Source organism: Mesocricetus auratus, unplaced genomic scaffold, assembly GCF_017639785.1.
Source record: "Mesocricetus auratus isolate SY011 unplaced genomic scaffold, BCM_Maur_2.0 Super-Scaffold_100011, whole genome shotgun sequence".
Classification (NCBI taxonomy): Eukaryota; Metazoa; Chordata; class Mammalia; order Rodentia; family Cricetidae; genus Mesocricetus; species Mesocricetus auratus.
This window is the reverse complement of record NW_024429195.1, coordinates 80073439-80098659: the sequence shown is the minus strand read 5'-3', so window position 1 is coordinate 80098659 and position 25221 is coordinate 80073439. Positions and strand designations below refer to the sequence as shown.

At 44.7% G+C, this 25221-nt stretch overlaps 1 protein-coding gene and 1 long non-coding RNA gene across 2 annotated transcripts; both read right to left on the bottom strand.

The window, feature by feature from the left end:
• Positions 1–11555: 11555 nt before the first annotated feature.
• LOC110340506 lies at positions 11556–17412 on the bottom strand. Its single transcript, XR_002382298.2, has 3 exons — positions 17068–17412; positions 14054–14135; positions 11556–12821 (listed from the first exon to the last, which is right to left on the bottom strand). It is a non-coding gene; the product is annotated as an uncharacterized LOC110340506 (long non-coding RNA).
• A 3137-nt stretch (positions 17413–20549) lies between these two features.
• Positions 20550–23282, bottom strand: Ascl1 (achaete-scute family bHLH transcription factor 1). Its single transcript, XM_013111835.3, has 2 exons — positions 21973–23282; positions 20550–21640 (listed from the first exon to the last, which is right to left on the bottom strand). The coding sequence occupies exon 1, from the start codon at positions 22704–22706 to the stop codon at positions 22002–22004; it is 705 nt and encodes a 234-aa protein (XP_012967289.2). The 5' UTR covers positions 22707–23282; the 3' UTR covers positions 20550–21640; positions 21973–22001.
• Positions 23283–25221: the final 1939 nt, after the last annotated feature.

Sequence of the window (25221 nt, the reverse complement as noted above, 5' to 3'; positions counted from 1 at the left end):
TTCATATAATCTCTAAGGATGAGAATAATAAATCTTTAGAATCATATATAAATGAAGAGAACAAGAAACTGATTTAATGAAGTCCCTAGAAATTTATACTGTCCAGGAGATTCAAACACTCAGAGATACAATGGTGAATAGGTTGCAGGCCATAGAACACCTCCAGGCTGATAAACCAGAGGCTGAGGTACAAATCATAGAGAATGAAAATGATTTAACATTACCACTATCTTTTAAAGTCAGGGATGACCTACCTAAGGTCGTTATGTCATCCCCTATGGTTTACCCTGTTATATTCAGTGAAAAACCAACAGATAAAAATCACCCAAAAGGATTTGTTGAATGTCATTGGGATCCAATAGATATGAAAGATTTAAAAGTTATAAAGAAAGCAGTAGCCTCTTAGGGCATGCATTCACCATATGTGAGACAGTTATTAGAGTCATGGGCAACAGGAAATAGGGTGACCCCTAGGATTGGGGCCAATTAATATAAGCTGTCATTGAATCTGTCTCTCAAATTGAATGGGGATCTTCATAGAGGGAAGAGGCAAAAGCAGTTGAACTTCAAGACCAAAACAAAAATTATAAGGCTCCCCAAGATAAAATTCTTGGTGAGGGGCTTTATGCTGATGAAGAGACTCAAACTGCATATGATAAACACATCTTGTTTCTATGCCATAGAACAGCTCTAAATGCTTGGGATAAGATTCAAGAACCAGGAAAGGAGTTGAGTCCTATACTAACATGTTACAAGACCTGAAGGAATGTTACAGTGCATTTTTGCAAAGATTGACTAGAGCAGTTCAAATAGGGGTAGCAGATACAGAAGCTAGGTGAATACTCATAGAATCTCTAGCTTGTAAGAATGCTAATTCACAGTGCAAAAAGGTGCTTTAGCCCTTAAAGATCAGATCAGCACCATTGGATGAATGTATCCTGCACACAGCCAATTTTGTGTCTAATGATTATGACACTGAGGCTTTGGTAGGAGAAGCTATCTTCAAAGATATGACAAGACATCAAAACACCAAATGCTTTAATTGTGATAGAATAGGAAATCTGAGAAGAAACTGTAGACAAGGCATTCCTAGGAATAGTGCTTCTTAGAGGAATAACTCAAACAGAAGACTTCAACCTTCTGGAATATGTAGAAGATGCAGCAAAGGCCAACACTGGACCAGTGAACGTAGATCAGTCAGGGACAAGGGAGGAAACCCTTTACCATCAGGAAACTCCTTGGGGGTTCTCTTGAAGGCCTCCATGTCAAAAGTGGTTCAGTCATTCACAGCCACTATGGAGGGCAATCCTCCCCAGAATAATTTTAAAAAATCAGTGCCTATTGTTAAAAAAAATCATACCGCTTTGGATGGTAGATTAGCTTTGGATGATGAATCAAACATACATGGAAGAAACAAAAAACATATATTTTGGCATACTTTCACAAATGACGAAAGACTGAAATTAAGAGTACAAATAAGCTAGGAACTGGTGGCACACACCTTTAATCCCAGCACTCAGAGGCAGAGGCAGGTGGATTTCTGTGAGTTTGAGGCCAGCCTGTCTCAAAAATAAATAAATAAAAAATAAATAAGAGTACAAATAAATAATATTGTTAATAAACTTGGTGGACACAGGGACAGATGGATGTTACTATTATAACTCAAGAATCTTGGCCTCCAAGATGGCCTCTCCAGGAGGTAAACATTCAATTTGTAGGGATTGGAACCCTGTCTCAGGTAAAACAGAACACTACCCTAAAAGTGGCAAACTGATGAGCCTGTCCAGATGGGGCAATGGCCTATGACCTCTGAGAATCTAGAAGCTCTAGAAAAGAGGGTTCTGGAACAGCTAAATGCTGGATATACTAAAGAATCTACCAGCCCTTAGAACTATCCTTTATTTGTTATTAAAAAGAAATCTGGAAAACGGAGAATGCTTACAGACCTGAGAGCCATCAATGAAGTAATTCAGCTGAAGGGCTCTCTACAGCCTGGAATGCCCTTACCTTCTCTGATGCCTAAAGAATGGCCTATTAAGCCGGGCGGTGGTGGCGCACGCCTTTAATCCCAGCACTCGGGAGGCAGAGGCAGGCGGATCTCTGTGAGTTCGAGGCCAGGCTGGACCGACAGCCTCCAAAACAATACAGAGAAACCCTGTCTCGTAAAAACCAAAAAAAAAAAAAAAAAAAAGAATGGCCTATTATAGTTATTGATTAAAAGATCGTTTCTTCACTATACCTTTTCAAGGAAGGGATAAGGAAAAATTTGCCTTCAACAGTGCCTAATTACAATAATTCTCAGCCGGCCAAGAGATATCAATGGAAGGTCTTACCACAGGAATGTTAAATAGGCACACCCTGTGCCAATATTTTGTGCAAAAACCATTGGAAATAATTTGTAAACGGTTTCCACAATCTATATTTACCACTATATGGATGATATATTGTTAGCTGATTCTAAGGCAGAGACATTAGAAAAAATGTTTGAGGAAGTAAATGAAGTTTTACCTTGCTGGGTACTACAAATTGCCCCCCAAAAATACAAAGAGGGAATTCTATAAATTATTTAGAATATAAAATAGGTCTACAGAAAATTAGACCACAAAAAGTACAAATCAGGAGGGATTGATATCAGATTCTTAATGATCTTCAAAAATTGCTAGGAGAGATTTCCCAGCCACAGACTATTATTGGAGTAGAAGGTCATGATCTAAAATATTTGAAAAAGACCCTAAAAAGGGACAAAGACTTAAATAGTCCAAGAATATTATCATCTGAAGCTGAAAAAGAATTAGAATGGGTAGAAAAGAGAATACTAGAGGCACACGTGGACCATGTGATTTAAAGCTATATCATATCCTAGTTGTATTACCATCTAGGGAATACCCCTCAGGGATTTTGATGCAGAGGTAATATATCATATTATAATGGATATTTCTACCACATAAACAGAATAAAAAATTTAAAAAACGTATAAAAGGAAAATTAAGACATTGTCAACTGACAGGAGTGAACCCAGCAGAAATCATAGTACTTTTAACTAATGAGGAAATTTCCTCCTTATGGAAAGATAATGAATACTCCAAAGAGCTTGCAGTAACTTTTTGGGAATGATTAGTAACAATTATCCCAAAAGTGAGAGAATAAAATTCATAAAGAAAACCAATTGGATCCTTCCATGCATTGTAAGGAAAACACTCTGGCCAGATAAGAAGTTAAGTCAAGCATTCTCCTGCCACTCAGACACTAGCTACAAATGTTACAGCTAGTCCGCTCGAGATTTTCCATTGCCTTATTTTTTTGCTATGGGATCCCATAGAGTCACCATCACCCCATTTCATCCGGAAGTAAGCAATACCCCCTTTCTCTACAGTTGACATAGGGAATTGTGGGTTCGTTCTCTTATTGCTGAAAAAGGAATAATTATCACCTGCTTAGGGTTGGTTTTAAGTTGTAGGGTTGGGTGTGGAAGGTGATGGTTAGACTCAGGTATCTCTTATAGAAGTTTAGGGGTATGGATAGGAAGGACATGGTTAGGATGGGATATAGGCAGATTAACTAATTTTAGCAATTTAGCTATAGATAAATTGTTAGATTCTTGTATGTTGACTAAGTAGGGTCTTCTTTCTGTTAATAATGTTTTGCACACAAATATAAAACATCCTTACCATACCCTTCCCATCCTGATGAAATGGGGTGATGGAGATTCTATGGGGTCCTTTATGTATTTATTTTGTATATTGATACAACTTTGGATATTTTATTGTATTACCCTTTACAGTTCTACCTTTAGTCAAGACATTTCAGTTCTATCTCTGTCATTGAGATGTGTGTGTGTGTGTGTGTGTGTGTGTGTGTAGTTAAATTTTTTGAAGTCATTATCCTTGCTAAATTATGTTGGGAAGCTTTAGCCATTGAGCAACTATATTTCTGAGAATTACCAGCTTCTTCAGGCTAGTCAGGCATAGATATTTTGATTTTCAAACACTTCAACAATGGGCAGAAAAAAAGGGCATTTGAATGTTTTAGTATTCCGTTGACATGAGACACAATTGCTCCTGACAGTACCGAGCTATACCCGAGAGTATGTTGGGCACTGATGACACTCCATCTGGAGTCCATTCTCTCCTCGACTACTGGTCTCTTGGGCAAAAAACTGCCACCATCTCGACCGCTGACCTTGGACATGCTGTCCTAACTGAGCTTGCAGGAGATGAACTTAAAGAAGACTGCTGAACCCTGCCAAGTTAGGGTAAGACCGTTTTTCAGTTTCCCTGCTTCTGAGACGGTCTGTCTGATAGGCAGGATAACTGATATGCCACCCCTGTGAAATCGTTATTCGACACACAAAGTGCTCTCTACCCACAGGTTGAGAACTGCTGCCCTAGTGCATATATAAGACACAAGTTCAGCATATTGTTCAGTTTTTTTAAAGATAGATTTAAAATAGCATTTAAATGTGACACCACATACAGTTTTTTGTGTTTTTTAGTATTTCGTTCATTTTACATACCAACCATAGTTTCCCCTCCCTTCCCTCCTCCTGCTTCCCCCTCCCCTCCCCCCAACACCACATATACTTTTACACTTGGTATGTACATACGTACATAAACACACATTAGATATTTTTGAAAGCACAGTTTAGTCTAATTGTATTCTTTAGACTATTTTTATTAGTTCTTTGAGAATTTATATTCTGCATTTTGATCATATTTGTTTAACATGATAATCTGAAGGTCTGTCCATTTCCTTGCAAATATATGCATTGTAAATTCCTGTTTTTCAACTATTTATTTGTTTATGTTTATGTGTAAGTGCTTTCACAAGTCAGTCTTGATGAACCTGACAAATATGCTGAGGATGTGTTTGTATGAGCAACTAAGAAGCAACTGTTTTTAGCAGCCCATGGTACCTTGCTCCGGCACCAGCCTCTGCATCTCCAGGGTCGCCTGAGTGTTCCTGTACTCCCCATGCTCTGTGCAGACCTTACCCTCAGTGATACTTACTTAGTTTGACAGCATGAATTGTAAGATTGCTTTCTCTGGTCACAAACAGCTCCTGGCAAGGTTGTAGTAGGATTGACTCTCTTGTTCTAGATCAACTTTGGCTACATAGAAGAAATACCTCAAAACTTTGAAAACCCTGCCTGCATAGGTGGTACCCAGATAAAAAAAAAAGGCAGAGTCTCTGGAAATGGAACCAGATCTCTATCTTTGCGATTTCCTGTATGCTTCCAGCACACTGATGAGCTTGAACACCTTGCCTCTGGTATGTGATAAAGCCACTGCTGGAGTAAATGAAAGCCAATTAGTCTCAAAGCACATGGCAGGACCAATGGACTCAGAGCACCAGGGGCGGTGATCCAGCCAGAATGCTTCCTCTGCAGACAGATGCTAGGATGACTGCTTTCCTCAGGCGACTGCCAAATAAACTAGCCCCTGCATTTCATGTTGCAGCCTGCCTCTGTGCCGCTTTCCATGATATGGCTGCTTCTGCCTCATGGGTTCTGTGTTTTCCTTTTACACAGTCAGTGCACCAAGAATCCGTTTGTGCCTCAAATTTTGTTGATTATTTCATGTCTCTAGAATAGAAACCTGAACAAAGGGGGCTTCAGCATCTTCCCTAAGTATCATCAGAGCCTAAAAGGATGTCACACAAGAGGTGGCTTAGCTGCGCACAGTTACAAACAGGGCAGAAGAGAGCTGCTAGGTTGCTCATGCTCCAGCCCTCTCAGTGCTCTGAGGACAACAGAGTCTAAGAACAGAAGAAGCCAATTGACTAGTGGCTGAACTAGTACAAGACCTTCCCCTGGGTCTTTTCCCCTTCCTGGGCAAGTTTCCTGTCCCGAGTGCCCCAAAGCTGTTACTAACAGACAGCCTTGAAGCATAGCCTTTGTTTCTGCCTGAAACTTTCAAATACGCACTTTGCTTTCAGAGGACATTATCCACACCAGACACTGGTGAATCCTGTTTGAGATTTGAACATAACCACTAAGTGAGCCTAGAAACCACATGGAAAGGTTGCATTTTAAACCAGCTTTTTTTTTTTCTAATGATTTGGTTTTTGGTTTGGTTTTGTTTTGTTTTTCCCTAATCTGGGCTTTTAATTGTGTAAATGGGCCCACTGCTCCCTGCACTTCTAAGCAAGATAAGACTCAAATGGCATTTGCAGAAGAGTCTGGCTATCTCTCCAGCAATCCGGCTCCTATGCAGGCCCCTTGGTAACAGCCTGGCAAATCCGCAGAAGGAATGCAACTATACAGTTTGTCTGTGGACCGCAGAGTTAGCATGGCTTCCAAATCGCCTAGCAGGTCATTAATCATAGGCCAAGATAGGCCATCACGGCAGCCCAGAGTAAAAGCACTCTGCATAATGCCAGTGAAATCATGTTTAACATGCCGCTTTTGGCGGCACAGATATGGAGGGGTGAGGGAAGGAAAAAATCATTCCCCTTTTAGGAAAGAAAACTTCTACTTATCTTTGATTTGCATTCAGTCCTCCCTCAATAGTCCTTAAGCCTGTTATTTAATTCATTTTGGTGCCAGGGTTCATCACAAAGCAAAAACTCTAAGCGAGACCTATGCAGTCTGTGACCTCCAAAACCCCCGTCTTTTCTTGTCAGTTCTATGTCATTTGTGCAGTTGAACTCCACCAATTTGAAATTCTGACCTCCTCCATAGACAACCGTATTCTCCTTGCGTGAAAGAAAAGGCCTGGGCCGACAAACCACTCAAGCGGGAGATGGCAAGGAAAGAGAAAAGTGGTCGACTCGTAAATCAATTTCCACAGCCCACCCAAAACCCACACACACATTGAATTTGTATAAAATTTTTAAAAAATTGCTGAAAGGGTTGATGAAGAAGAGGCCTCCATGAACAGCTAAAAAAATATGAATTGGAGTCAGAAAGAACGGAAGCGGAGTCTCTGCTCCCTGTGAGCTATAACAGTGTGGAGGCCCCTCTTTCCTCACACCTGGCCTCTCTGAGGTTTGAAAAGAAAAGTTGACAATAAAATGAAGAATAAAATTTCTTGTCACTGCTAAAGACAACAAAAGAGAAGGGTTTGCAGGGAACTGGAAAAATAGGAGTTAAGCCATCGAGACTAAGAGCTGAAACTATAAGATTTGGGTGTGTATTATGACCCAGGTAATAGTTGTTGTGTGTGCCTTGAGAAAATGAACAAGTATTTCCCATTGATGGTCTTTAGTCCTGGCTGCTTAAAATATAGAACTTAGCTAGAAATCTGCAGATTTATGTAGCTATTTTTAATACTATCTACCATCACTATTCAATCATAGAGCTTTTCTAGTCATTGCCAAATATCAATCATGTACACTGCCATTTCATCAAAATTTACATGCATTGAAAATCACCTGTGTTTCTGCACCAGACACTGAGGACATAAAATATGGTCCTTTCCCTAGATGCCTAACAACTTAGCGTGCAAATAAAATATAAAGTCTACCTTTTACAAGGAAAAAAGTCACCGGAATGGAAATGACTCTCTCTCTTAACACACGAATCTCGTTTCTCTATTCTTCCCTTCCTGTGACCCCTTTGTTCTCACTACTTGATGGTCTGCACTGAGAAGACAATTTTTGACTGAGACTGCATTTTGCTAGAGGCTATTCTTTCTGTTCCCTAGACCTCCCGACTTGAAAGAGTTAAAAAGAATAGCTCTCTTCTTGTGCTGTGAAGTTGAGTTTCCCCATTATGAGGCACACTCTAATGAACTCTTTTATTTCAGCTACTTTCAAGATTCATGAAACATTGTTAGACAATTAATTAATGAGGATTCACAGACTGTTATAGCTGAGTGAGATAAAGCATCGTGGAGTTTCAGGCTCCTTTTCTTAAGGGGTATTGTTCTTCAAGCTACAAAATGCTCATTGTAACTTCTGGTGGCCTCTACAACATCTCTCTCTCTCTCTCTCTCTCTCTCTCTCTCTCTCTCTCTCAGATTATCAAATAAAGTGGTGATAGAAGTTTGTCTGAACTTGAAACACAGTTCCAAGTTGTTTTGCTTTGACCATTTCTTTATCCTAGAGCAAAAAAGAACTCTAAAGAAGTTACATAATGTCATGAAAGGACAATAAATAACAACAAAGCACATGTATGCATCATGGAGAATGGGACTAACTTGTTTAAATGGAATCAAGGAAGACTTCATAGAAGCACATGCATGCATCATGGAGAATGGGACTAACTTGTTTAAATGGAATCAAGGAAGACTTCATAGAAGCACATGCATGCATCATGGAGAATGGGACTAACTTGTTTAAATGGAATCAAGGAAGACTTCATAGAAGCACATGCATGCATCATGGAGAATGGGACTAACTTGTTTAAATGGAATCAAGGAAGACTTCATAGAAGCACATGCATGCATCATGGAGAATGGGACTAACTTGTTTAAATGGAATCAAGGAAGACTTCATAGAAGCACATGCATGCATCATGGAGAATGGGACTAACTTGTTTAAATGGAATCAAGGAAGACTTCATAGAAGAAATACTGTTTGAGACACCATATCAGCAAAACTACTTACATGCAAAGATATAAGGAGGAGGATAAAAAATGTTTGCTGTTTCTAGAGTCAAATGCCTATCAAAATGGCTGGAGATCATGGACAGGGCTGTAGACAGAAGCTGGTCCATGAAAGCACTTCTCAGTCACTCATTAGAATGAGACTTCTTTGAGCTCAGGTGCTATGTTTGTCTAGTCAGTCTTACCCCTGACCTTATTTAGCATTGCAAGAGTTCCATAAAGTCATAGACTGAGTAAAGCAGAAACTATCATGACCCATGAGGAAACTATGCAATAATATTAGGTCCCACTCACATAGTCTGTATATTATTTTCAAAGCACTCTGGCAGCCACAATGTAGCAGGTAGCTAGGAGAGTGACAAGAATCAGGACACTAAGTAAGAGGCAAAGGTCCCAGGAGAATTGATAATTTCCTGAACAAAAGTAGAAGAAGTGGGCTTCAGAATGCAGGAGCTGAATGTAAATTATTTTCAAACAATACATTTGTTGTGCTTTAAATTAAATGCTACTGATATTCCCTTCAAATTCTAGATACCTTCACTGACAAATATCTTTAAATATAAAATCTAATGCCTGTAATCATAATCTAGGTTAGAGTAGAATTTTGAGACCTCATACAAAAACCATTGGACTTAATGTTGTGTACTGGAAAATTACAAAGAAAATGACAAATGACTTGGGTTTCTGGTTGAAACTGTTACATGGATGGCAATACAAAACTAGATTTGAAAAACAAATTAGACATGTTCTTGCAATAAACATTTGTTTTCAGAGCCAACTGGCTATTAGCAAGGGTTGGATTAAGACCTTTAGAAACCCTAGGAATAAGAAAATAGGAAGACTTGTTAATATTTATTGCTTCGTTTTTGGCTGGCCAGATTCTGAATAACCTTCCTTGGATATTAGCAAAGTCCGGTGTCCATTTCTCCCCTCCCTTACATCTACACTTCAACCAGCAATGATACCCAGGCCTGCCTGGATGTGGGCGTGATGGCAAGTGGGACAGAGAAGCAGGGATGAGGAGAAGCCATTAATGTTTGATGGCATGCAGGGCTATGGCAACCGTCCAGATTCTGGATGGTGACACCACCAACATCCAGTGCCTAGGATTGGGGGTAGTGTCCATGCAACCCTTGGTGTCCAGAGACAAGAGCAGCAGAGACTATAGCCTGATCTGACTAGTCTGGGCAACAGATGGTTTGGGCTGCCTTGTGCCTCATTTTTAAGGCTCATGCTCCATCCCTGCATTTAGTATGTTTGGTAATTCTATAAAGTAGCCAAAGTTCTTTTTTATTTAAAAGACTAGAGTTTCTCTTTCTTGTGACTATTTTTTTAAAGTCCGGTTTGCCCCATTTGTACATCAGTTGTAGATCACCGATCATCTTCACACCTTTATTTGATGACTTTGTGTTTATGCATCTTCTCAACAGGTGAAGAAAATGAGGCTATGTGAGGATAAGCAACCTCTTCAGGTCGACACCAGGTTTCTTTGACAAAAATGGAAAATGCCGTTTTCCTATGCCAAGCAAACAGAGGCCCTTTTATTACTGTCTTGCTCATTGGTTCACTTGTGAATTAAGCAAATCACTTCTCTTCACAGCCAGTGGAGGAAAGGGCTCTGTTAATCCTTACCAGCTTCTTGACATTTTTTCTGGCCTCTTTTATCCCTGTCCAGGTGGCTTTATTTTTCATTTGAAAATGTCATCACCACGTCATTAGCAATGTGCTGTTACCTGACAGTAGGAAAGCTCATCCCCAGGCCATATGGCCGAGTTGAATCTACATGGTCACGGTGTAATCCCGTTGAAATGGCTTCCCTTTGCAATCAAAACCGAATTTCACACTCTAGCAAGATGGGGACAGCTCTTGTCTTCCCAGGAGTAATATAGATCTCCCCAGGCAGCCAAGGCCAATGGAAATGGCTTTCTTCTCCAGGCTAGCAGCATGTGGGGGCCAGGGCTAGGAGGTCAACTTGAATGGGAAGAGGTGGAGGGGGGAGTGGAACACTAGGGGAATCAGAATCCAAAGCAATTCTCTCCATTCAGTTCCTATGGATGACTGTCAGGGATGGTCAACGCAAGTAACTTGGAGAAATAAATGTATGAAATATGTCTGTAAACTTTATGGCATAGGTGGCTTTTCTAAGTTACTGAGAGCTGTCATTTCTAGAGTTGGCTATCTGGTACATTCTCCATACACACAAAAGTTGTAATGAATAACTGCCTATCCACTGATTTCTATCAACGTGATCTAGTTGCTTAAAAGTCTGGGAAAATTTAGCAAAACTCACTCATGCTAGTTACCAGTATGAGAATTACCAATAATAGTAAATATGACACCAAATTCAATGTCTTTAGTGAAGTAAGACAAGCTGAGTAAGAATGAGATAACTCTTTTCCTTGTTTATCACATTTGTTGTGGTAGTTTGGCATTTTACTATATGTTAAAACTTTTGTGTCACCTTAGGACATTCTCATAAACGTACATATTGAGCATATTTGCTTTAAAAAAATAAACATCATTGTCAATATTGTTTGTTTAAAGGCTGGCAATATGCAATGATGTTCATGGAAGTTGATACTCACACTACTGATGAAGTCATAATTGATTCAACCTTTCTAAATTCCATGGGAGAAAATAAATCCAATTTTCTCTGACAATGCAGTTTTCTTCCAATAGATTTGTCCTGAGAACAGAATCGTGCACATGCAAAACTGTTTATAAAAGCATTCATGTGTTGAACGTAGCAAAAGAAGAAAAGAAAGAAGCCTTTGCAAAAATACGCAGAGGGCTAAAATGTCACCCATGTTCATCACCATCTAAAGTTATGTTATAGGAAACAAAAGGTCCATAAATATATGACTGCTAGAATTTGAGTTTCTGTCTTACCATACCACCTTGAGGGATGGGGTCAGCATGTATTTTTCACTTCTGTATTTTGGTGGCTTAGAACAGAATCTGAGAAAATATTTGTGGATTTAGTAATGAAATAAGTAAACAATAGTATGGTAGTTTTGTCCTATCTTACTGTATTTTATTTTCTATATTAAAAAATGGATGAATGGATAAATGAACAAAAGAGTCAATGAAAGCATAGCCACTGGTGGTAAAAGCTAACAACTGAATTGTGACTGACACCAGTGGAGAGAGGGAAATTCATTATCTCCAGTAGAGTGACACTAGGTATGTCAACCACTCCAGGACAGCTCATATTCAGAAGCTGTTGCCTAACATATAATGGTCTCCACAGTTTTTGCGTGTGTGTGCTTTTATTTGGTTACAGTTTGGTTGTTTTACTGGAGGTGGGTATTTATTTGTTTTCTTGGTTTTGGGGAGTTTTGTGTCTTGGGGTTTTATCTGTTTTTGAGAAAGAACTAAAATTGGGTGTATAGAGGAGGGGAGCAGATCTGCAAGGATTTAGAGAAGGGGGAGAATGTGGTCGACATATTTAAGTTTAAAGTTGTTTTAAATAACCAAAACTATTGTAATAAAACTTCTTTGGAATTACATACAATTTTGAGACCGTGCAAATAATTATGTGAACCAGTATTTTAAAGTTTCAACTAATTTCATATATTTAGAATTATTAAAAATTCTGCAAAAATACTGTCTGCTATCTGCTCTTTGAACTTATCTGATTGTTTTCCCTTAAAAGCAAGTACCCAGAACTATATTAGGATTAGCAGATTTGTTGTCATTTTTAGATGATCTCTGGTAACAAATGAGCTACACACAGGAGTAAATATTCTGCTTAGATGTCAACCAGTAGATGTCCCTAATTTATGTGACTAGTGAAGCAGGGAGACATTGCTGAAGGTGTAAAGGGCATACATCAGTGACCTTTGGGTCACTTCAGCAGAAGGAAGTGGTTTAGAAAAGCATGATGTTCCTACTGCTTCCAAGTGATGTATCCTCCAAAGAGTGGCGTTACTCCAGGAAGTGGAGGCATGAGTACGTTCTGAGCCCTAAAGCTGAACTGCCCCAGCTTGGTCTTCCCAGGGATAAAACATTTGGTCATGGTGGTTTTCCTGGTCCATGATTGGTATGATTCTTCGAACTCTTTGGTGTCCACTTGAGCTGTCCTAGCTCAGATGCTTGTGTAGGGGAGGCCAGGGTCTTGCTCATCAGATCAGTCCATATTTCAGACATTACTATAATCTGAAAGCATTCAGACAGCATATTTGCATAAATACCCTCTTGTTTCTCCATCCCTCCATCATTTCAGCCAGTGGTCCATGAGATGATGGTTGTGACTCTGAAGGCAAAGATGCTTTCCTAGGGAAAAAGGAAAGAGAAAAACTTGAGACAGACCAAGACGTTTGGAAACTGAAGCATCAAACAGAGAACTGGTATAAAACCGAGAAGCTGAAAAACTTTGGCACAATTAAACATATTTGATTAGACTGTAACTTTTCTTAACCTTTTCTGTCTTTATTGGTGTTTGGAAACTGGAACAGCTAATCAGTAGGTAGAATCAGAAACAGATCCTGATGCCAATCCTGGAGTTTAGATACCAAATCTAAAAGATTTTACCATGATTCAATGGGATTCATGGTTATCTCCTAAATCTCTATGTATGGTTTTCTGATGCCTGTGGAGGGCATCTGTAATCTGTAATCTGACCCACTCTAAAATGTAAAGAGGATACCAAGAGATCCTGAGAAGGAGCAAGAGTAGCACCTGATTCAAATGGCCTGTGTTCATTTTCTCCTACCAAAGTTGTCGCTTCATGGGGTTTCAATTTTGTCTTCCATGAAATGGTTGACAATGATCCACCTGCCTCTCTATGGAAAAGTAAGCAACAAACAACAGCCACTGCTCTTACAGGAAGCTGATAACTGACTCTCCTCTTGGAAGCACTTAGGAGTCTAGGTAATACTCAGAACACAGTCTCTGCTCTAACTTGAGCAGCGTCAGCAGTGTGAACAGCACAGAACCCAGCACCCTGTAATATTCCCTATAAGTCAGCTATAGTTCAGTGTGTTATTATAGATGTTGCTGAATGCATGCATGTCATATGCTTTCTTCATAAAAATGAAAGACTGACTCCTATTTCATTTTCATCTGACTTTTTTTGACCATCTAAAGTAACTTCATGCAAAGCACTTTCTCACAGTTTATTTTACTCTGGTTTTACCATGGTCCTAGCAAGTAGCTATTATTATCTCCACTTATGCAAATAAAGGATCCCAAACCCCTGGGATCCTAACTGGATCTCTTGATGTGAAATCAAATATCCTCCAGAACAAAATAGTGTTTAAAGAAATCACAATGGTCTTTTTAAAGAGCCCCTCCCTCTGTCCCTTCCTCTCTCCTTTCTTTCCTCCTTCCCTCCCTCCCACCTCCTTGCCTCTTCCCTTCCTTTTGCAAGCTCATGACTGCCAAGCATCCTTTGCCAAAGCCCACTCTAAACCAGATGTTCTTAGTGTATTAGTTAGCGTCCTCACTGCTGTGACAAAACACCTGTTGGAAATAACATGAGGGAAGAGAGGTTTCTCTTGGCTCACAGTTTCATGGATCCAGTCAGTCGTGGCAAGGGGTACACGGTAGCAGGACTCTTGTTTGTCTGTGGCAGCAGAAGCATGCTGGCTGCAAACAGGAAATATAGCTAGATCAGAAGAAGGACCCTTAACTCTCAAGGCCTACCCCTTAAGGGTCCCTCTGTCTGTCTTCTTGTCCCTCTATGTCCCAAAGGCTTCACAACTTCTCCAAACAGCACCACCCACTGGGATACCCAGCATTCAAACACATATTCATGAGGTGGGGAATTTACATTCAAAACATAATACTTGGTACTGTACAGAAGATGGCTAAGCACATGCTTATGTACAGGTAATACCTTTAGGAGCACAATGCAGCATATTGCTCCCTGCAGAATATGGTGGAAAGTCTACAGAATTTGGAGATGGGCAAGCCTGAGTTTAAAGCCTGTCTCTGCCACCACCTATAGCTGTATGTCTATGGATAAGTCACACTGCCTCTCTGACATACTGTTCTTCACCTATAAGGTAGCTATAATAGATGCCACATGCTAGGGTAATATACAGTCTTAAAGGACTGCTCCAGTCATAAACAAGATATCTGGAAAATATTGACAGACATGGTGGTTCACACATTTAATCCTAGCACTAGGAGGCAGAAACAGGCAGATCTTTGTGAGTTCAAGACTGGCCTGGTCCGGGGCAGGGTGGTGGGTGGTAAATAAAACAAAAGAAAAAGAATATAGTCGTGTATACATGTTTTAACCTTTCCCTTATAAAACAAACAAAAAGGGGCTGCCGTGGTGGGCAAGAGCTGTGTATTTGCAGGACTACCTGTTGTGACCTCTCCCTGGGACACCTTGAGCAGAAAGTGGAAACTGGAGACATCTCCATGCACCTAAACTCTTAACAGAAACAACACTCCTGTGGACCCTAGCTCCTGTGGCTTGCAAATCCTTGCTCCTTTGGCTGGCGACTTCAAGGGGTGGAGGGCCAATTCGCCATGGCGGTTTGTGTGTGCAGCATGCCTGACAGGCTGGGAGAGGAAGGCGTTAATGTTTTCTGACAGGCGACCCCTAATTGTGGGAGCTTTTCTTCTGGGGTTTTCTGTGAAATTCTAACTTAGGCGAGCAGCATAACGAAGCGCTAGGGCATTGAGCAGGGCTTGCCCTACACTGAGCCGGCGAGCTGGGGGTGGGGGTGGGGGTGGCCCGGGATTATTCATGAAGACTTTTCAGCTGGTTTTGTCTTTTAACTAACCTTTGAGTTTGATCAGAGGGCTGGCAGGCCTCTCTTTCGCCAAAGGCTCTGCTGGCACCTGGACAATGGAGACAGACTGTTTTTCTAGTAAAGAAAGATAGCTGGGGGAGGCCGAGCTGTGCGGACTCTCTGAGGGGAGGGGCACACGCCGCCTTTATTTCTGCCTGAATCTTCTGGATAGGGGAGGTTGTTGACAGAATTCTCAACCTCCCAACACCGAGGCCACCCTTCCGTCTGCTGCCTCTCCACTCTCAACAACTCTATCTCTGCCAGCGCACACAGTGGGCAGATTTCCTCACTGGCGTCTCCAGAACCACCCTTTGCTGGGGCGGTCTTCCTTGCTCTCTCTTCCTCCCTACACCCTCTCCCAAGGGGCTTAATGACTGAAGCAGCAGCAATGCAGAAATGTTCGGTTTTGCTGTTGAGATTTTACACCGGAAATGGTGTGTGTGTTGGGGGGTTATAGAATAAGTGAATGGAGAGTAAAAGAAGAAGGAAGAGGGTTGGGTCGATGACGAGGACAGTTCCAGAGAGATGCCGCTAAAATGCGTTGGTCCTGGGGCCGCAGAGCAAAAGGATTGGCCATCCTGTGGTGTCTGGAATTGGGGCTAGGACTCACTGCAGACGCAGGGGTGAGGGAGATGGTTCCTAAGCACCCTTGCTTCTCTGGCAGGTGGGGAGCTTTTGTCTCCTGCATCCACATCCGGTGCCGGACAACCCAGACTGGAGCCCAAACCCCTATGTGACACTTAACAGAAAGTGACTCACTTAAAGAAGCGTGGGTTTGTGGCTTTCCCCCAGCTCATCCCCAAAATAGCCTTCCTAGCCACTGCATCAATGGCTGCTTTGTGAGAGGCTGGCCGCCTGCAGAGGGGGCGCGCTGCCCGAGGTTCTGGGAGCGAGTCCCACTGGGCTCTGCAACCTCTAGCCTTCATTCTCAGTGACCTTCTTCATTTCTCCCTCTCCCCCTCCTCTCTGTCCCTCTTCTCCTTCTCTCCTGGCTTCCCTCCAATCTCTCCTTTTCCTTTCCCTCTCCCCACCGTCTGCCTCCAATTCCTTTGGTCCTGCTCTCACCTCCAACTATTCCTTCTTTTCACACCTCCCTCGATCGGGTCCCCAATCTGCTCTCCCTTCACCTGCCCCACCCCCACCTCCCTTGGTCACTCTCTCCGGATCAGGTAGCCCTGCAAGTCCCCAGCGCACGCAGCTGACAGCGGACGCATGCCTGCAGCCAATCAACTCCCGGATGCGCTGCAGCTTGAATAAATCATTAAGCCCGACACGCGCTCAGGGCTAGCGCTGCACACTGCAACTTGCTTCCTGCCATTAACCTACACACCCTCTTTTGTAACAACCTAATCTTGCATACAAAGGAAGAACGCAGGAAGAACGCATATAACTCGGACCCGCACTAGAGCCCAGCCATTCTCGCACGCCTCAAGCAAAGAACGTTAGTGTCAGGAAACACATTTACTTCCCTCCTTTGGCCTCTGTATCCTAGAATTTCTGGGAGAAATCTGAAAACAGACACTTCTAGGCCCAAGAGTGGAGGAGGGAAGGTCAGAGTCCTCAAAGCAGTAAGAACAGGGAAATACACGCGGTCACTGACTTTAGTGTATGAGAGCAGCACCCGAAGCGTTTGGTTTTATGTTTTATTGAGTAAGACACGGTTCCTAGAGTAAGGACAATGGAGACCCTGAAGTGCTGAGTGAGTGTCATCATCGCCTCTTTTAAGTGAGGATGTGGGTGGTCCCACCTGCCTCAGCCTTTGCTCCCCTTACCTGTGTCAGTGCCATCTCCATACAAGGTTCCAAAAGACCAAGGGGAAAGGTGGCGGTTGAAAGATAGCCACTGGCAGCTCTGAGCCCTCTCCTCTGCTCCCTATTAAAGCTATCTTACATTCCACTGTCATGAAATGGGTAACTTCTTTTCCCAACTTGCAGTTAAGTCATTGCTGGTCCAAAAGATAGAGTGATTTTCCAGAGACGGTGTTGAAGATGGTTCACGTCAAGCTTAGAAAGTCTCTTACTTGAAAACCCTGAAAAATCTTCCAGAAAGCAATCCATCCATTAGTTCCTGGGGCATGATGGTTAAGAAGCATAAGATAACCCGTAGCAGAAGATAGCTGGAAGGGTTCCTTAAAGAAAGGAAGAGTTAATGATCTGACAGAAATATATACAGGTGAGGGCAAGTGAGCCCAGAGAGGCAGCACCTGGACTGCGGAGTACAGTAACTACAGGAAGCTGCCGTCCATCACCTCTGTGCCTGCAAGAGCACTGAACATCAGCAAAGACCGTACCTGTGGCAGAAACAAGTTGACTAGCTGTGGCCTTAGTCCAAAGAGCATCCCTTTCCAGAGCAAGTGAATAAGAGCATAGGGTTACCCCAAACCATCTCCCCTCCTACTCTGTGACCTTCTCCTCATGCCTCTCCCTGGCCAAACCCAGCAAGAAAGCCAGAGAGCAGCAGAGCCTCTGGCAATGGGTTCTGTGTCAGCTTGCTGAGACACAGGGGCAGAAAAAGACCGAGAATAACTCTGGGCGTTAAAGGTGGCAGATGTGAGACACCAGTGAAACACTGCTGACCACCCAAGTTCTCATCTCCAAGCAATTGTTTTCTGGGACCAGGGAGGTGATAATGAGCAAGACAGGTGAGGTCCCTGTCATTAGGCAAAGAACTCACTACTGCATACGTGGCCAGTCACAACAAGCACACTATGAAGCAAACATACAGAGTTTTCTCATGCACACTTAAATCCTAGGGAGAAAAAGAAGGGTAGGCAACAGAAGGTGAATGACAGGTGGAAAGGTGAGGTAATCTGGGAATGCATCTTGTAGGAGAGATGCAAGCTGGGGTTTCTAAGAAAATTGCCTTTGACCTGCTCTGACTCTCAGAAATCATTCTGCGTGGGCTGTTGGTACAGATCCAGTGTGGACTGTGCCTGCAACACATTGATTAGACACATGATAACTAGCTGGGAAGAACACGCAGGCATATTTACACAGGGCCTGCAATTTCCACCAGAAGGACATTTACTAGATCCCTTTGATGTACTTGCTGTGGATACCAAGGAATCAGGCTGTTCCTTCTTGGTGGGTGTTCTAATGTCCCTGTGCAAGGTAGACTGGAGATGCAGGTCTCCCCCGCCCCATGTCAGCCTACTCTCCTTTCAAATTCTAGGTAGAACACACACACACAGAGAGAGAGAGAGAGAGAGAGAGAGAGAGAGGCTCCTACTCCCAAAGTTGAAAGAACGAATTGGGGAGGTGAGACACCTGACCCAGTATCTAATCTACCCCAGGCTGAGGAGTAGTATGCAACTAATTCCCTCCCTCCCTTCCTCCCTCCCTCCCTCCCTCCCTCCCTCCCTCCCTCCCCCCACTATACTTCCTAGCTTCCCCTCCTCTATTGCAGGCCAATTTCCAGCCTTAACTAGTGGTCTTGGTCTCCAAGGCTGTTTGCGAATAGGTAAGATCTCTCAGTCAATAAAGCAAAGCAAGTCTTCCCCAGAGTGCCCCCCCCCCGCAGGGGAGGCTTAAAACCGGGCGGAGGGTGCATGATTGCTGGCCTCTGGGGTCTACATTTTGTATTTCGCTGACAGCCCTAAGTCCGTGGTGCAGCCAATGGGTAGCGGTGATTTATGGAGCTGGCTAATGCTGGCTGAATGCGGCCTGTCAGAGCCCTGTGAATGGCTTCCCTTCGCTGCACAAGCCCTGGCTTTGTGTTGCTAAGCGATTAGAGCAGATGTAATGAGATTTTGCCCATTCCTAGCTTCGGCAAAATTGTGTGTGTGTGTGTGTGTGTGTGTGTGTGTGTGTGTGTGTGTGTTGTGAATTTTTGGAGTTTGCCTTCACACTGTGGCAAACAACTAGCTAACTTTGTCCAGAGTTTAACCAAGACTTGATGTTTCTCATTCAGAAGGGAGTAAAAGAACACCTGTCCTCGCAGGCAAAAGAAGGAGAAAAATCCCTTTTGTGGAGGTTGAAACATTATCCTAATGTTATATTCATAGCCATAAATGACTTGCAACACTTTCTTTGCATACCTTAAGCAGCTAAATCAAATGAAAAGGGAATGGAGGGCGGAGGGGAGAGCCTAGCTCTGGTCTCCCAAATAATATAAAAACAAAGCCAGTACCACGGGAGCATTGCTTCCCCAAGTAAGCTCTAAATTGGCCCACTGCTGGCAGAAAGTCCGATTATTTATGGCGATGGGGAATTTACTGATTTTTTTCCCCTTAATTACGCCCATCTCTGTGAAAGAGACTGAAGCCTCCATGTGCATTCTATAGAGGGTCATTTAGCAAAATGACATCAGACTCTGTGGCATGCTCCACGCATAGTGCTTTTAAAAATGGTTATTCTGTGCCACTAAATGGTATAGATATACCAACACAAACTAGATTTTTAACTCTAGAAGACGTGCCGGCCCTCCGCTCTTTGTTGCGTTTTGTAAGAAGCATTTTGCGCCTGGTTTTCCGCCTGGCTGGACACAGCAAACTGAATCTGCAAGTGAGGCAGCGAGCAAGGAGCCTGCTAGAGGGCGAGTAGGATTCTAAGCACGTCCTTGGTAACTGACAAGAAGCAAGCCAGCCAAAACCCCACCAATTTCTTTTTGAATCTTGGTAATTGGGTACTTTTACACGCTGCTCACGCTATGGGGATAGAGCCACAGGCTTAGATGGGCTGGCGTCTCAAAGCGACCACACATTTGTACTGAATTTACATATTCAAGTTCAATTCCTTCTGCAGGGAATTTTTAATCATATGGGTGTTTTACTTCAACTCAGGATGGAAAGTGTGTATATTGGGGGGAAATATGTATATATTAGGGGAGTGTGTAAAGAGTCTACACCACCCCTAAAGTTTGTTTCTGGAGGAGTCCCGTTCCATGCCTCAACGTTGAGCACTATCCTTCCAAGCCTTCCATGTCCCCACAGTGATAACCTCAAATGGGGAGAGGAGGAGTGTCCCTCCTAGGTTATTGTTGTTTTATTTTAATGCATAGTGTGTGGTAAGATGATGCACCTATGAATTGCTATCTATTTCCCTGCAAGTTGTATATGTGCACTGTGACTAGAAGAGAAGGGGACCCCACACACAACTCTCATAAAGTCACCACTGGAGGAAGGCTGGAGGAACCATTACCCCCCTCTGCTGAGCACCCTTGGTGGCACCCTCCCTCTCTCCTCCCCCCTCTGAGCATTTTGATAGCTTAGCCAGGAGTGTCAGAGCCAAAGAAGAGAAGACTTAGAGGCAGCTGGTCATTTTCTTTTTTTTTATAAAAAAGGAAAAAAGTTTTATTACAAAACTAGTTTGTATAAAACAGGGTTATACATGTTTTTGTAAGTTTGTAATAAAACAGTAAGGGGAAAAGGCAGTGGTAGAAATTTCCAAAAGGCAGCCCAGGGAAACCAACTGGCTGCCACTTTGCGTTTGGACAGTAGCTGCATAAACTTTGTTCTCCTTGAACAGTTTTTAATAACATCATTAATACATTAACAACGCTTCTATGAAGTAAGACACATTGGTGCTGAAGTCATTCTGGTGGCATTAGATCTCACCTGTGAGGAGAGCTCTTTACAAAACCACAGGGGGAAACGGCAGTTGTAAGATGGGCTACACATCTAAAGTATGCAGAGGTAATCGCATTACATGTTAAAGTATCAAGATATACACATTTTAAACCATTTGTACAAAACTTCTATAAATTTTTCTCTCTCTTTCTTATGTACAAAAATATCTTAATATATCCCCAAACTGGTTAGGATAGATACAAATAGATTTTTTTCTTATAATAAAAAAATTCACAAAGATTGGAAGCATTCTATGATGAAAACAGAAGCGAAGACAGTGGGGGAATTAGGGTTTGGGGAGGAGGCCACCAGGACAGGGGAAGGGTGTCCAGGAACTGAGTGTGGTATAACATAGCTGCTTCACTGCAGATGAATGCCCACAGCCGGCTTACTAAGGAAAGAAGTTACCCCAGGTCCCAGGGCTAAGAATTGGCTTAGATGGAGGGCTGGGAGGTGAAGGCACTGACAAGTGCTTTCAGCCCAGTCTGTTAGTGGTTGGCTGGGAGTTGCTGGCAGGTGTGTGTGGCTCTCACGCTCTAGGAAAAGACCCCACTGCTTTTGCACACCGCCTGTGACCAGTCACTCTTCTTGTGTCTCAGAATGATTGGAGTGCAAAGTTACTGTCTGGAACCCAACCCTGTTTGTGGAAAACTTTGAATCTTAGTCGTTTGCCCCTGGAGGTTGGCCGGCTGGTTTGTTTGTTTTCTTTCTTCTTGTTTTCTTCCTCCCTCTCAAAGTCCTTGGCGAGAAACACTAAAGACGCAGGATCTGCTGTCGCTCTGTAACAGAAACAAGAGAGGTTAGAGTGAATTTGGAGGGTAGTTGTAGAGGATGTGCGGGCTTGGGGAGACAGTCTGTCAGGTAAAATATCTCTTTGAACAAGTCAGTCCCAGGGCTCAGTACCTAGGGTCTTGGCACCTCATCTCTACTCTCCGTTCCTTGGAAACTTGGGCAAGGTCACTTTCAGGGGTCAATACTGAAGCTAATGAACTAGGATTTGAAATAGACAAACTTACAGTAATAGCAACCCTTCCGCGTTCCTGGAGACAGCCTCTACTCTCCATGAACCCTCAAAAAGGGGGAAAGGGGCCCAAGGCCAAATGAAACTTACCTACTCCCAAAGCAGGGCTGGACAGCGCCTCAGAACCAGTTGGTGAAGTCTAGCAGCTCTTGTTCCTCTGGACTGAGAGGGTCGTAGGATCCCTCATCGGAGGAGTAGGACGAGACCGGAGAACCCGCCATAGAGTTCATGTCGTTGGAGTAGTTGGGGGAGATGGTGGGCGACAGGACGCCCGCCTGGAAGGCGGCGCTCACCGCGTCGTGTTCGTCCAGCAGCTGCTGCAGAGCTCGGATGTACTCGACGGCTGAGCGCAGCGTCTCCACCTTGCTCATCTTCTTGTTGGCCGCGCCGTTGGGGACGTGCTCCCGGAGGGTGGCAAAGCCCAGGTTGACCAACTTGACCCGGTTGCGCTCGCGCTCGTTGCGGCGCGCCACGGCGGCCGGCTGCTGCTGCGGCAGGCTGTAGCCGAAGCCGCTGAAATTGAGCCTGCGTTTGCAGCGCATCAGTTCGGGAGAGGACGAGCGCTGGCGCTTGACCTGCTTGGCCGCTGATTTGTGACCGCCCCCTCCTGAGGGCTGGCCGTCGGCCACTGGGCTCAGCTGCGGCGCCTGCTGCGGCTGCGGCTGCGGCTGCTGCTGCTGCTGCTGCTGAGCGCTCTGCGCTGCTGCTGCCGCTGCCGCCGCCGCCGCCGCGGTAGCAAAGAAGCAGGCTGCAGGCGGCAGGAAAGGCTGCGGGGGCTGCGGGGGCTGGCCCGCTCCGTTCTCCATCTTGCCAGAGCCCTCCATACCGGGCCAAGGAGTCTCGGGGAAGAGCGAGAGGGGTGTGCGAGGTGCGCGGAGCGCGAGGGGGACTCGGGACTCAGAGGCACAATCAAAAGGGGCGAAGAAAAGGAGAGAGGAGCACCGGGCCCGGAAGAAAGTTAAAAGAGAAGAAACGCGCAGGAGGCCACAGAGTTCTCCAGCTGCGGCAGAGGAAAGTGCCTAGGCGATCGTCTTCCCTCTGCGCCTCCTCCTCCCTCCCCTCCTCCCGCCGCGGTTGGCTTCGGGAGCTTCGCGTGGCGCTCGCGTGTGCGGCCGCCGCCGGCGCCTTCTCGGTATTAAAAGAAAAAGGGAAAGGGAAAGCTGCAGCAAAAGTCAGTGTTGAGCGCGCTCTGCCGTGTCGCGCCGCTCCGGTGCTGCGCTCTCTTGCGCCCGGTGTCCCCGGCTCCAGCCTGGGTTGAGCCTGGGTTCCAGGATTATTTGGATAACCCCCTTTTTTTCTAATTCCTCTTTTGCCCCCAATTCGCCCTTCCTGATCGGCTCCCAGCCGGTACGCCTTCCACGTTCCCTGGCCAGAAGTGAGAGTGCTGGGCGGCTGCGGTGCGGCTGCCTTTTCAATGGGACACCCAGCCCCACGCGCAGCCCTGGCCCCGCCTCGCCCCCCACTCCCCACTGCTGCAGCGGACGGCTGCAGCCCCCCCTCCTCCCCCACCCCCTCAGCTCCCTCCCTCCCCTCCCCCTCTCCGGTTGCCCGCGCCCGCTCCTTGCAAACTCTCCATTCAGCCGGGTTTGTTGTTGCAGTGCGTGCGCCTGGCGCGTGCCGGACTCCCGGCTGAATAAACAGGCTGCGCGCTCGGGGCGGTGGCTCCGGGCGCCAGGGGGTGGCTCTAGAAATGGGGGCCTTCTTCTTCTTCTTCTTCTTAAAAAGGGCAAATGGCTCCAGGCCTTGGGGTGCTTAGGTGGAAAGTCTGGGTGGAGGGAAAGTCTCTTTGGGGTCTATTGAGAACTTGGGAGAAAATGCACGGAAGGAATTAGGCAGGAAAAAGCAGTAGAGGGACCTCATGGAGGTGGTGAGACGGGGGTTCCGTTTTTTCTCTTGTCTTCTCTCCACAGTTATTCTGGAGGATTATTTGGTGACCCTATAAAGTAAAACAGATATGCAATTAGGTTTAGAAAGATGAAACAGGAGAGACCATGAGGGAAGTACCGGCCGCTGTTTGAGAACTTGAGTTCTAGTCCCTTGAGTCCTCTCACTAGATAAGTTCTAATGTCTCTGAGCCTCCTTCCCTTCCGCAGCCCTATAAGGTTGTGTGTGTGTGGGGGGGGTGCTGTATCCTAGCCTGCTTCAAGAAAAGCCTGAGCTGGACCTCCTCTGCAAGTGTGGAGAGGATAAAGACGTGAACTGGAGCTTACCGGCTCTCTAAGACGCTGAGGCAGGAGAATCATAAGTTGGAGGCTACCTGGAACTCCATAGTGAGATACCTCTCAGTTTAAAAAACGGTGTGTGTGGGGGGGGCGCAGGTGGTGAGTGGTATGGGGAGTGTATACAGGGAAGTTCTTGGGGCTAGCTAATTCTAGCCCTCTGTAACACCTGCCAGTCCTCAGAAGATGCTTTCTAGATTGGCTGGGGGAAAGAGAGCTCTCTGGGATATTCCAAATCCTTTGGAGGCAGAAGATGTGTGCATCGCAGAATGGAGGGTGACTGAGTTTGGGCAAACGGAAAGGCTTCCCTCCGTGTCCTGCTCTGCCACAGAGGCCACAGAGGCCTTGGCGCAGCCTTCATCCCGCCCCAGGCGTGTGCCTGGCGGGCTGGTGGCAGGCGACTGGGAGCAGAGCCCGCTGGGGCCGGGGCTGTGTGCTGGCACCGCCAGAGAAGGGGAGGCGCCTGCAGAGGCGCTCAGCCGCTGGGACAGTGCCTGCCCAGGCGCCCTTCCTGGGCCCTAGGCCTGACACTCACTGTCCGAACCAAGTCCAGCTTAGAAACGCCAAGCACTGCAGGCAAAGGTCTCAGACTACTCTGGAATAGATTCTGGTCAGGGCTACATAGGCAGAGGCAAGCAGCGATCCTCTGGTGCATTTGTCCAGAAGATCTCAGGTTTGATGAAGCACCAGAGTGCAGTAATGATTATAGTGAAGTACCAGGATAATGGCTTCTAGTTATCGTGGGTATTATTATTTTAATTGTTATTGGAGCTATTTTTCAGTGTCTCACTGCATAGTGGAAGCTGGCCTTGAGCTCTTGGCAATCTTCCTACCTCAGCTTTCCCAGGACTGAGATTATGAACATTGGCCCCAATTTCTGGCCAGGATAATTGCTTCTAGTTGATTTCTCTTTGTGGAGATGGGTCTTTCTAAAGGGTCCATGAGGCTATCCCAGAAAGATGTCCTAGACATGAGTGGCTAATGGTGAGTGTTCTCAGAGTTACAGTGGTATCCATGTGGAGAAAGAGTGCTCTTCCCAGCTGAGTCCCACGCCTTGCCTTGGCTATCTCCTTGTAAAAGGGTAGCTTTGGGGAGCACCGGTTGTAACAACATCAACACA

Bases quoted from the DNA above. Each gene is read 5' to 3' on its own strand.
- Ascl1 (XM_013111835.3), bottom strand. From the start codon at position 22,706: ATGGAGGGCTCTGGCAAGATGGAGAACGGAGCGGGCCAGCCCCCGCAG.